This window comes from Syngnathus floridae, chromosome 8 (genome assembly GCF_059516105.1).
Source record: "Syngnathus floridae isolate MCC-2025c chromosome 8, RoL_Sflo_1.0, whole genome shotgun sequence".
Classification (NCBI taxonomy): Eukaryota; Metazoa; Chordata; class Actinopteri; order Syngnathiformes; family Syngnathidae; genus Syngnathus; species Syngnathus floridae.
The window spans coordinates 7,205,342-7,217,673 of NC_142420.1; the positions used below are offsets into that span (position 1 = coordinate 7,205,342).

The 12,332-nt window shown below is 40.5% G+C and overlaps 4 protein-coding genes across 5 annotated transcripts in view; 1 reads left to right on the top strand and 3 right to left on the bottom strand.

Moving 5' to 3' along the window:
- The window catches only part of arhgap6 (Rho GTPase activating protein 6), a 70,492-nt gene that overhangs the window by 13,697 nt on the left and 44,463 nt on the right, over positions 1-12,332 (top strand). The gene's annotated exons all lie outside the window — the stretch shown is intronic.
- tmsb4x (thymosin beta 4 X-linked) lies at positions 1,648-2,730 on the bottom strand. Its single transcript, XM_088383837.1, has 3 exons — positions 2,573-2,730; positions 2,084-2,194; positions 1,648-1,989 (listed from the first exon to the last, which is right to left on the bottom strand). Exons 2-3 carry the CDS (start codon positions 2,181-2,183, stop codon positions 1,964-1,966), a joined length of 126 nt encoding a protein of 41 aa, XP_088239963.1. The 5' UTR covers positions 2,184-2,194; positions 2,573-2,730; the 3' UTR covers positions 1,648-1,963.
- tlr8a (toll-like receptor 8a) lies at positions 3,439-7,565 on the bottom strand. Its single transcript, XM_088383819.1, has 2 exons — positions 7,405-7,565; positions 3,439-6,686 (listed from the first exon to the last, which is right to left on the bottom strand). The coding sequence occupies exons 1-2, from the start codon at positions 7,405-7,407 to the stop codon at positions 3,633-3,635; spliced, it is 3,057 nt and encodes a 1,018-aa protein (XP_088239945.1). The 5' UTR covers positions 7,408-7,565; the 3' UTR covers positions 3,439-3,632.
- On the bottom strand, positions 7,787-11,994 carry tlr7 (toll-like receptor 7). The gene is made up of 2 exons (XM_088383701.1): positions 11,962-11,994; positions 7,787-11,150 (listed from the first exon to the last, which is right to left on the bottom strand). The coding sequence occupies exons 1-2, from the start codon at positions 11,974-11,976 to the stop codon at positions 8,016-8,018; spliced, it is 3,150 nt and encodes a 1,049-aa protein (XP_088239827.1). The 5' UTR covers positions 11,977-11,994; the 3' UTR covers positions 7,787-8,015.

A 12,332-nucleotide genomic window follows, 5' to 3' on the forward strand; every position in this document is an offset into this window, starting at 1 on the left:
GCTTTTTTTTTTTTTTCACAAGTTGGAATGATTCAGGGCTTCGGAATTTTCCTCCCTTACTTAGCTAGTTCTAATGTTTCACATAACTCAGAGAGTCCCTTAGCTGATGTCCTTGCTATGCACTTTGTTACTTACAAAAGCCACCAATGCAAGTAGGAGTTTTTTTTTGTCCATTATGTTAAACAGATAGGAACAAAAATCTTGAATAAAACCAGATATAAAGCACGAGGAATGTTTTGGTCACGCAAAGCCATTGGAGTGAGTGGATTGGAGCGCTTCACACCCTCAACTTTTGTGTCCGCCGATAACACAATAGCGGCAGATTTTTCCCACCAAGGGTTTGATAATGAAGACAAAGATGAATTGTTCTTTTTGTGGCGCAGCGTTAAAAAGCGACAGAATAGCTCAGTTTTGGATTTCAATCACAGTTTTGCAATATGCCGCAAATCTGGTTGGTCTTTCGTGCATAAATAAATGAATTGGATGTGTCAAATTGAATGCAGTTCAAAATTTTTCTGGCCACCATGTGAAATCCAGCTGTATCATATATATATCTATATCTTGGTGTCCTTATTGTGCTATTTTTTTGCAGTCATTTCCTTTGTATGTGTTTGTCTGACTTCCTGTTCCGTTCTGGCTGCCAGCCCCTCGCTTGCAGCCTTCAAAAGTACAAAACAATTTTGATGAGCTCTGTTGTTGCTCCTGCTTCCTTGTTCTAATTTTATTCCACAAATTAAATTGAATAGGGGAATTTGGTTGTCTGTGCGGTTTAGAAAATTGCCTCAATTTTTTTTAAGAAACATAGTTTATTAAACTACTATTAATTGGTGGTATAAAACTTATTGTATGTTTGATGATTTGGAGCCGCACCCCCAACATGCCTTAACTCGAACAACATACTTGCGCAAAACCAAAAAACCCAGGAGGGAAAGTTTCTTGCAATCAGCTGCCCTGCAAACCACACCAATGTGTTTGATCTTCATAGAACTTTTATTCCTATTTTTATGATGACGGTACAGCTTCGAGTCGACTTGCTGTCTTATGCAAATTAGCTGAGTAGTCAGTTTGGTGAGCACTGCTGTCCAGTTTGTTGTCAGTTCATATATATACATTGCCATTAAGCTTTGTACTCAAAGAAAAGTTTTGGTAACTAAAAATGAGGTTGACAGCTTTGATCTTATGATAAAGCTATGTGCCAATATATTTTAGATTAAGAGTCGAGTTCACAGCTAGCACATTACAGGATGTTTGTGGAGATTGCAGCTGTGACTACAGGAATGGTGACAATTTTAGCTAGAAATGTAAAAATACATTTGTGCTCATACCATCACAATCGTGACTTTAGATGCAGTCCTCACAGGAACAAATAACAGAAATCTGTGTTGTTCCCACAAAACAGCCCAAGGCACAGCTGTTAAGAGGCCTGTTATAGTTACATCATCGGATGCATGCACATGATGCAGCTGTAACTTTGCCTCGAATAAATGTACCCTCCCCCCAAAAACATTGCGTAATAGTTTGAAAATTTACTTCAAAGCTTTTCATGAAATTATGAGACCATCATCTTGTATCAAATCTGCTATGAACCGTTTCCCTCTCATTTGCCGTGGAAGCATAAACCAAAAATTCAAATCAAATCCAGACACATCCTTTATATATATTTTTTAATCTGCATATTTAATAAACAGGTGTTCCAGATTTACAAAAAACAGATTTCTGTGGGAGCATTTCCAGGCATTGCGGAATGGTGTGTAAACCAATCATCATAAGGTGTGGTTCTCTTCTCCCTACCCCAAGGAGATGCCTCCACAGAAAAAAAGAAAAGTGGACCCGTGTGAATAAGCCATTCCTTCACTGTGCCCAAAGGTGATTACAGGCAAGCGACATGATGGCGTTGGGCCAGTCATTGCAGATAGAGTTCAGCAGAAGGGCTTGTGGAATGTACAGCACATTGGGTTGCTCTTTACGCCGACTTCTCCTGCTCGATGACTGCAAAAAAAAGAGGGGGAAAAAAAAAAACATTGGCTCAACAATTGATGTGTAAACGAGATTTTAGTCTAATGGGGGAAAAAAGGTCACACACCCTCTTTGGTCGGCAGCGTGTTCTTCTCCTGGGTCTCGGTCTTTTTCAGTTTGGTCTTGTCAAAGGTTGTGACTTCCTCGATATTTGGTTTGTCACACATGGTGGCGTTTCCTTGGGGGGAAAAAAGAGAGAGGAGAGGTTTCATTATGTAACAAAGATCTGGACAATCTAAGGAAGCAAATCATGTGACTTGAAGACCTCGAGTTGAAACGTATAGATGCGGAACCAACGCCCTTTATGGCCGCTACATAGCAAAAGCACGCTCTTAAAGCCCCTCCAAACTACACCGACACACGCACATCTCAAAAGACGCATATGCTTCATCTTCTGCATAACTAACGGCGACTTCGAGCAAGCTTAACATTAGATCAAAGACGCATTTATGAAACTGATGTACACAACGGATGCAACGCCAGACATCCAAAATGAAACGCACAGAATTGAAGTAAAACGGACCCGCATAAGGTTAAGAAAAAGATGCGAACTCACCAGCTGTAGCGCGAGGCAGCAGACAACACGTCAAATAGTGATAGGAGAAGTGCCCTATACTTCCGCTAGTTTCGTTTAAATACTATGCAGTATGTAAATGAACCATGACGTCACGACACGGCTCGTCTTAAAAAAAATGCAGTTATGATTTAATTCTGGAGTCAATATTCTCTCTAAACCCAAATGTACTCTCTATACCGTTTATTTACGTATTTATTATTTATTTTACAGCAGCAGTCAAACATTTTTTTTTAATTCTCAGCTGTGCATTTCTATCCTCCTTTTGTCGGAATTGAATTAAAGATTGTGTTCTTTGCATTTGCATGAAAGGAAATGATGTTATTTCACGTCTATATAGTCAAGCGAATAGCGTTTGAGGTTGCCAAACATTCTCCAAATGAAAAGCGTAACATTAGCGACACTGTGTGGTCGAATGGAGTAATGGCGGCGTATTATTAGTACATTTCATAGATTTTTAATTAAGGTACTATACCCCAAATATATTATTTAAATGTATCCACTTAAAGTGGCTGACAATTACCCTACATTTGTATTGGTTGGTATTTACAGTGTACATTTATTGAGTACATTCTGCAATATATTTTTTAAAAGTAGGATTATTTTACAATTTTTTTAACGCTTGTTTTTTATATAAAATATGTAGTTAGGGTATAAGTTACCCATACTTTTATAATTCATTTTCTTACTAAAATAATCAGATACATTTTACATGAATTCAATGGGTTGTATATATTCCACTCCAAAATCTTTTTTTTTTTTTTTTACCTACCTATACTTATAATTTCCCATCAGTTATCTTTTTTTTCACCCAGTTCTTATGTAGGTATCAAGTAAAGGAGACAGACTTGATGTGCAGGTATTTTTACTTATTTTGTAGCTATAATTCCGGTTTGAAAGGGTTTAAAAAGAAGAAAGAACAATTAGAACATTATCAAGATAATTGCAAGGTATCAATAGTGTCTTCACAAAGCTGCCAACAAGTCATATACCATTTCCTCGCTGTCATTGGAAAAAAAAATGGCGCTCGAGAAGGACCGCATCACCTATTGGTAAAGTACATGGAGTAGGTCTTGTTGTACATGACCTGATTGTCCACCCTGATGACGTTGCGTAAGTTTTGCCAAAACCATGGCTCGGCGGCCGCTGTTTTAGGCCACTCCACCACACTTTTGCCACACAATCTCCTACGGAGCCGCAGGAAGTGGGAATGCTGCAGCACGGGCTCCAGCATCAGCAGCACGATCACGTCCACGTTCTCGTCTAGCAGCCGTTGATGGGCCAGGTACATGGCCAGCCGGAAGACCCCGGTCTTAACATAACCCTCCGTCAGGACAAACATGGTTTTGCGGCTCTGTCGGATGCTCTGAAGGAGATTATCCATCAGGGGCACTCCAGGAATCCAGTCCCTTTGCTCCAGACACAGAGGAAGATACTTTTCGCCTTCCTCTTCCAGCTTCACCCTTAAGTTCGTCATCACCCACTCGGAGACTTGTGGATCTTTTGTGTCGTAAGTCACGAAAGCGTCATAAAGATTGTGGCCCGAGTTCAGGGAGTGGTAGCCCATCAGTTTAGCTTTGGTGTAGTGTAGAATGTAGGAAGCGTCCCAGTAAAATAAGTGCGCACTCGTCACTACAAACATGAATCCAATGATGAAAGAACTTGAAAGCAACCAGAGAAAAAAAGCATGGCTGCCATTCACACACTGGTTGATGTCAAAATAAATGAGCGCGTGACCCTTCTGGTTTTCCGGCGCTTCGCATCTCACATCGGTTGTTAGTCGGGGGATGCGCACACCACTGGTTTCAATCCACAGAATGAAGTCTAACATACGACAGGTGCACTGAAACGGGTTATCGCCCAAGTATAAGTTTAGTATCGGCGAGTCGGGGCCCCTTTGGAAGGTCGATTGATTAATGAGGCTCAGTTTGTTGGATCTCAGAGAGAGAGTCATGAGGCTTTTGGCGCCTTTCAGAAAGCCATCATTTAACTGGAAAATGTTATTGTAACTCAGGTCCAGGCTGGTCAACGTGAACTGAACATTGCAGTCTATACCTGTAACATCCGATATGGCATTGAAGCTCAGGTCCAGACTTTGAAGCTGAACAAAATGACTTAGCTTGTCCCATCTGAAGCCTGTCAGCGAATTGTGACTTATACGTAACGTGGTCAGGTTTTTGGGTAAATGTTCATAAACACAATCGGGAAGTTGGCTGATGTGATTGTCGGATATGTCCAATATGGTCAAATTGATTAGATTTTTGAAAAGTGTAACGTACGAGTAATCCCCTTCTTTCCATAGATGCCCGAGACGGTTGCCCTGAAACTGTAGTTCCGATAACGATTTACTATACAGTTTTTTTGTCGTCAACGTGGAAATGTAATTTTGACTCATATTCAACACTCTCAGGACAGGCAAATTTCGTAAGAAGTTTAGATTATGTGTTATACCGAAGGCTAGAAAGTAGTGAGAATTGAAACTTAAGTCCAGAACTTCTAAGTTTTTCAGTTCGTTGAAGGCATAGTCGTAAGCCAGATCGATCTTGTTGAATGACAAGTCCAGATACTTCAGCGTCGGGATGGAGGAGAACTCCGTGCCGTTAAGTGCTGACGAGAATCCGTTGGCTGAAAGGTTAAGACACGAGATGTTGCCGTAGCCTTCAAATTGCCGCGGGGAGATGAAGAACAAATTATTTGAGCTGAGGCTCAGTACTCGGCCAGCATCGTAGCACTGTTGTTTGATTAACTCGTGCGTTATCTCAAAGAGTTGCGGCTGGCGCTCCCTGATCTTTGAAATGGAATGGAGTCCCATACTCGAATGTTCCACACTTCTCACCTTCGTCGGATATAATCGGTTTTCAGCAAGGTTTATCATTTTCAGGTTTGACAATTTTCTAAATATGCTGGAATTGGACTGAATGATAAAGTTGGTCTGCAGGTTCAGCGCAGACAGGTTTTTCAGCTCGTACAGAGGTTCAAGTGACTCTGCTCTGAGTTCCTGGAATACTAAACCTTCTAAATGCAAAATTCGGAGTGACACTAAACTTGAGAAATACTTGGAAAGACGTACTGTCTGGGGATAGTTCTGCAGTGCAAAGTTGAAAGACATATCTATTTTTTCGAGTTTAGGGAGGTATTTAAAGAACGTAGCTTCCCCGGTGATTACTCTTAGCAAGAAATTAAATGAAATGAACAGTTGTCTAAGTTGTGTCAGATACTTGAACCAGGATGGGTTGATGATGGTCAATGAGTTTCCCGCCACACTCAAAATTTCTAGCTGGGTGAGGTCTTTAAAAGCGTCCGCGTGGATGTAGAGGGACTCGTTTTGACAGGGAGCACAGGGATAAGGAGCGTTTTGACATCTCGGACAGTTCCCTCCCAAGCCGAGGATTTTTAATTGATTCATGCCACGGAAGTCATATTGCGATATGCGCTGGATTTGATTGGATGACAGTTCTAGCATGCGCAGTGATGAAGGCAGTCCTTTGGGAACTTGCGTTAGGTTGTTGAAGGACAGGTCCAAATTCTGCAGTTTGGTCATTGCTGCAAAAGTGCCTTCCGTGATGTTCAAACTGGTCCCGCAAATGTTCCAGTAGTAGCAATTCTTGGCTAGTGATAGCTTGGTCACATTTGTCAGTCCGATAAGGCTGCTCTTATCCAAAGACAAAATCTTGTTACTGTTTAGCTCGAGATCATCCAAACCAAGAGGTAATGCGACGGGCACTGCCCTCAGGCGGTTGCTATTCAGCTGTAGCACACGCAGGTTGCTCAAATTTCTGAACGTGTTGTCATCAATCTTCACAAATTGCTTCTTGTTTGCCTTGCTCAGGTTGATGTGAATGAGATTCGTCAGAGTGGAAAAGGAAGAAGAAGGAACATGACTGATTTGATTCTCCGCTAAGTTCAGCGCTGTTGCGTTACTTGTTATGCCACTTGGTATTTTTTGCAGTCTCCGCCCTTTGCAGTTAAATATGACTTCTGAGGTATTCAGAGCCGTGACATCGCAAGGGAACTGGGGTAACATCCATTCTGGTTTGCTCGCCACAGGCCCAAAACAAGCACAGAGCAGCAGCAACTGCATCCAAGTTGGGCCAGTCTGTAGATGAACAACAAAATTAAGTCAACAAAAAACGCTTGAACGACTTCCTGACCTTAGATTTCACCTTATAATGAATACCTGTATGAGAAGTACCAAATTTATCCAGCAGACGCCAGTAGTGTCCACCATTTTGTTGTGTTTTGCCTTCACTAACCTTCACCAAGGCTTAACAAATAGTTAAATGAAAAAAATTGAAGAGTTGTAAAGTTCAAATTACAAATTAAATCTAAAACTATATACACACACAGTCAAACTTCCAAAACCATACGCAATCCGTTGAGAAAATATATATATTTTTCTCCATAAGATTTTATTCAAGATTTTATGTTATGGTATAAGTCTGAAAATAATACTTAGACTTGACCATGCAGCTGATAATACATTGATGATACATTTTTAACAATAAAATGAACAGGAGAGCATAGAAAGTAGTGACAGCTGTACATTGACGTGATTGCCGCATTGTTATATGAGAAACACTTTGTTTAGAGCTGCAGCAATTGTAAAATGCCCTATAAATAAAATTTGAACCGCACTCTATTTTAGTCAACACAGGAACTGTTGCATGTGGCCCCCCAAAGATGAGATTTATTACAAAAAGGTTCAAGATTACTAGAAGAACAAAAACAATTCAAATTTCTGCCCTTGTATAGCTTGGAGGAGACATTTAAAACTTGAAAATGTAATTAAATACATTTCGATTAGTTACACTCACCATTGCAAATGCTTCACCGATCTCTTTGAATTTCCAAATGCTTTAAAGCGGTGTAAAATCTGGAGTCGCGTAGAAAAAACAAATGCTCCAACTATTTTTGGTATTTATTGAATAACCCGCATAGATGTCTAGCTTCAGACAGTTTCCTGCATTGAGCACAGAAAAAGAATTGCAGAAGTGCATTTGTTTCTCACTTCCCTTTTTCATAAAATGTTGAATAAATGAGAAGTCATATGCATGCAAAGAAGCACTCATATGGCTTTATTTGAATTTTAATGTTCATAGAATGGTCACAGTAAATTATGCATCCTTGGCGGGTACATAGGAGTACTTAAGAATACTACATGTGCCAAAACCTTTATCAGTGTAAGAAATAAAAATGGTAAATGCAGCTATACCTCACTTATTCACACACCAATGGGAATTGTAAAGTGAAATAATTGATTCCACGCTCAAACTGTCACAATTATAATCTTTATTAAATAAATTGAAGTTGTAAGCAAGATTTTGAAGTGTCGTTTCAAGAGAAGTCAACCACTGAAGAGTAAATTGTTCAACTGACACACAATAGAGAAATAACAGGAAGGTCATACTGGTCATACTGGTCTGTTTTAGAGCGTTTCTTTGAAGAGACTGTTGTATTGCTTGTGGCCTTCAGTGGCCAAAACGCTTCTCACGCTGAACCAGAAGTACGGCTGAGCCTGAGGGTTTGTCGGCCACTCGAGAACGGAGCGTTTGTACAACAGTTTACGTAATCGAAGGTACTTGGAATTACAAGGCACTTTCTCCAAGAGGATCAAAACAATAACATCATTTTTTTCATCCATTAACCTTTGCTGGGCCATATAAAAAGCAGTTTTGAAGTTCCCGCTTTTGATGTATTTATTGGTGAGAATAAAAACAGTCCTCTTGCTTTTTTGGATGCTCTGCGAGAGGTTGTCAATCAGAGGGTAGCCAGGAATCCAGTCTCTCTCCTCTAGACACAAAGTCAACCTGCGATCTCCTCGCTTCTCCAGATGGACACACATTTCCTTTGTAAGCCATTCGAACACAGCAGGATCTTCTTTGTCGTAACACACAAAGGCATCAAAGAGAGCACTCTGAGAGTAAAGGCGGCTGTAGCCCTTCAGCTTAGCCCGGCAGAAATGGTAGATGTACCAGACGTCCCACAGGAAGAGATGACTGGAGATGCACAGGATGAGGAAGCTCAGTACCAGGGAAGCATTGAGCATGTAGAGAATGATCGCCAAGTCATTGTGTTGGCAGGCCAGCGGGTCAAACGAGATCACGGGCTGACCTCGTTGTTTCTCCGGAGCGGCGCAGGTCACGTCCGTGGCCAGTTTAGGGATGGGCACTTTGGTGCTGTTGAGCCACGAGACAAAAGAAGTGACATTGCAAGTGCACACAAAATCATTGTTGTGCAAAAGTAGCTTATCCATCAGATTGACGACGTCCTCCGGAAAACTCGATTCTTCGATGTGTCGAATGTTGTTGAAGCTAATGTCTAAATATGTCAGGTTATGAGCGTCCTTGAGGAAATTTGGGGTGAGGGTCAAAATTCGGTTTCTCCTTAAGATGAGCCTTTGGAGAGATCTGGTACAATTTGAGAGCATGTTGGGAACAGTCGATAAACTGTTTCCGCTGAGATCTAAAACTTTCAGCTCTCGTATAAGTTGTAATTTTCCCCAAAGAAACGATTTCAGTCGGTTGTTTTTGATGTAGAGCTCCGAAAGCTTTTCCGGCAGACCGCTGAACACTTGAGACGGAATAAAATTGAGATTGTTTTGAGAAATGTCCAGTGCCCTCAAGTTAAGCAGTTTCTTGAAGTAATTGACAAATCTGATGTCTCCGTCTCTCCAGAATAAATCGAGTCGGTTATCTCTGAACTCGAGAATTTCCAAAGAATCACTCTCCATCTCAGTGTTTGTCGAAATCCAAATCTTGTTGTGGTTCATGCGTAGCTCTGTCAGTTTTTTGAGATTCTTTGTGAAGTTCAGCATGTGAGTAACGCCCTCAGATTCAAAATAATGGTTGTTGTAGCTAATATCAAGGACTTCGAGATTTTTCAGCTCTTGAAAGGCGGTGGAGTAGCGCAGGTCCAGACGATTAAACGTGAAGTCTAAATATCTTAGATGAGTCAGGTAGGTAAATTCCGTACCATTCAGACTTTGGCTCATTGCGTTTCCAGAGAGATTAAGACACCGAAGCTCGGACAGATTTAAAAAGCCCGCATGCAAGAAAAAAATATTATTCCTGCTTATATCCAACATTTTGCCGTACTTAATGCATTCCTTTTTGGCAAATGACTCAGGAGGTCCAAATTCTTTATCTTTATTTTCACACCTGCGTGCTTCTTCATCATATCGGAAGTACTGCATTTCTTGCACTTGCTTTTTTTGGTAGCCGAGCATTTGAGGCCAGAGTAATGGCATCACCTTTCCTCCAACGGCCATTTGCTCTACGGATGAGGCCGTTATTTTGTTGTCGGAGAGGCTGACCATTTTGTAGTTGGGCAAGCCCATTAGGATACTAAGGTTGGTATTTTTAATAAAGTTTGTACCGAGGTCTACGACTTCTAAATGCTGTAGAGACTTTAATGGAGCAATGCCCTCTGGTTTCAGCTGCTGGAACACAAAGCCTTTTATACGAAGGATTTTAAGGGACTTTAGTTGGGAAAAATGTTGACTCAAAGTTAGAGTTTGGGGATATTCCGCGAGTATGTAGTTAAATGAAAGGTCCAATTCCTCTAGACTGCCTAGAAAAAGTGGGAAGTCTGTAATTTCTATCTCTTTCCCTAAATTGTTAGAAGATAGATCAAGGACTCTCAGGTGTCTTGTGGCGTTGAACCATTCAGGCATCACGAATCTCAAAGAGTTACTGTGCAGTTTGAGAACCTGGAGTTTCGTCAACATTTTAAAAGCTGACTCGCTTATTTGGAGCGGGGACTCATTTGGGCAAGGGGTACACGGGAAGGGAACATTGTAACATCGGGGACAGTTTCCGCTTAAGTCGAGGAGCTCTAAGTTTGTTAGGTTTTGGAAATCCTCTTCTGCGACCGCTTCGATTTTATTGTTGTACAGATACAACTTCTTCAGACTTGGAGGCAGATGATGCGGAATAAAAGATAAGTTGTTTGATTTCAGAGACAACAGAGTTAAATTGTGAAGCTGTAAAAAGGTGCCATCTTCGATATAATAGGAAACATTGCACGGATTTCGGTAGTAGCAGTTTTGACCCAGATAAAGTGTCTCAACATTTTTGATGGTGGAGAAATTTGCTTTAAAAATCTGATAGATGTGATTGACTTCTAAGCTCAACAGGACGAGATCCAAAGGCAGTCCTTCAGGGATACTTCCAAGTTGGTTTCCATCTAGATATAGCGCTCGTAGTTTCCGCAGGCTGGTGAACGTGTTTTCCATTATCGTCAAACTCTTGGTGCAGATGTTATCTTTGGATCCGATTTTAATGGGCATGCAGTTGCACCTCATGTCAAGCTCAGTCAGGTTGTCCAAGCCGCGAAAGGAGGTCGAGTTCAACTCAGGTATGTGGTTGATGGTGAGCGTCAGATTGGTGGTGTCGCTTGGAATGCCCGGCGGGATGTGTTTGAGGTTTCTTGAGCCGCAATCCACCAGCACCACGCTCCCGTTGTCAAACTCACTCACATCGCATTTCAGAGTTTTGGGGTAGTGGGTGATAGCTGCCCATTTGGAAGGACAGCAGAAAAGTCCGAGGAGTGCTATGCACATCTGGAAGGAAGCACACAATGTCTTCAGAGAAATCTGTGCCAGAGGAAGGGTCATATGACAGGCCTCTGTTAGGCCAATGTACAAAATCGAATGAGGCCTAATAGCAGTGGTAGCTGCTCAATAGGAGCTAAGTCACCTTTAAAAGTTTCAAAGTGGAAAAATGAAATTATCTGTATGTATTTTTAGATGGGTAGAATAAATAATGTAGGTAGCAATGAGTAGAATTCATATATCTCGGAAAGAGAGAGAACATTAACAATAGATTCATACATGTGTTTTTTTGTCCGTCCGTCCGTCAGCCCGCCCGCCCGTCTATCTGTCTGCCCGTTCCTCCGCATATTAACCCCCGGTGAAAGCTACTCCAGTGGTTACAGCCTATTAGAGATTTTCTTTTGAATGCATTATATATTATATTAATAAACACAGACTAAGAAAGTACATTTTTAAAATGTATTTGAATAATTAGCATTTTTCTTTAGATACATGTTTTATGCCCAAATAGTCATACAATTATAAAATTGCTGTAAAGTAAATAAAGGTTTTTTTAAGGGTGGCCATAATGTTGTCATTGTTCATCATTAATATTTAGTTGAATAGTGTGAGTAACCAAAACATTATAAACAGCTTTTCTTATGACTACGGTCCAAGACACTTAGTGTCAGCCAAAACTAAACATTATTATTTGATGAAGGCAGAACTTTTCTTTGTTGACTTTTCAATTTCTAACCTTGAACAACAATTTAGCTGACCTTGCCACTACTTCTTCATCCGAATATTTTACATGGCAAAATTAAGAATAAGCGTTACTTACCAGCTGAAAGAACATGATGTACACAAGAGATTCTAATGCAAAAGTGACTGAGAGATGAAAGTTGCAGGTGCTTAAACACCAACTGTACGGAGGAATCACTTCCTTATATGATCACACGCACACATTTTTCACATTGAACCTTTAACATGACTTAATTGACTGACATATATATGTATATATATCACAGTTGACAACTAAATATATATTTATATATATATATATATATATATATATATATTTTTTTTTTACTGTAAAATTATAAAATATTCAAAATACCCATATAGGTCAGGCCCCTCCCCTTCCCCTTCCCCTCACCCAGACATGTTAACATTATACAATGCTGCTCTGACACTTAACTCTGAACACTCATG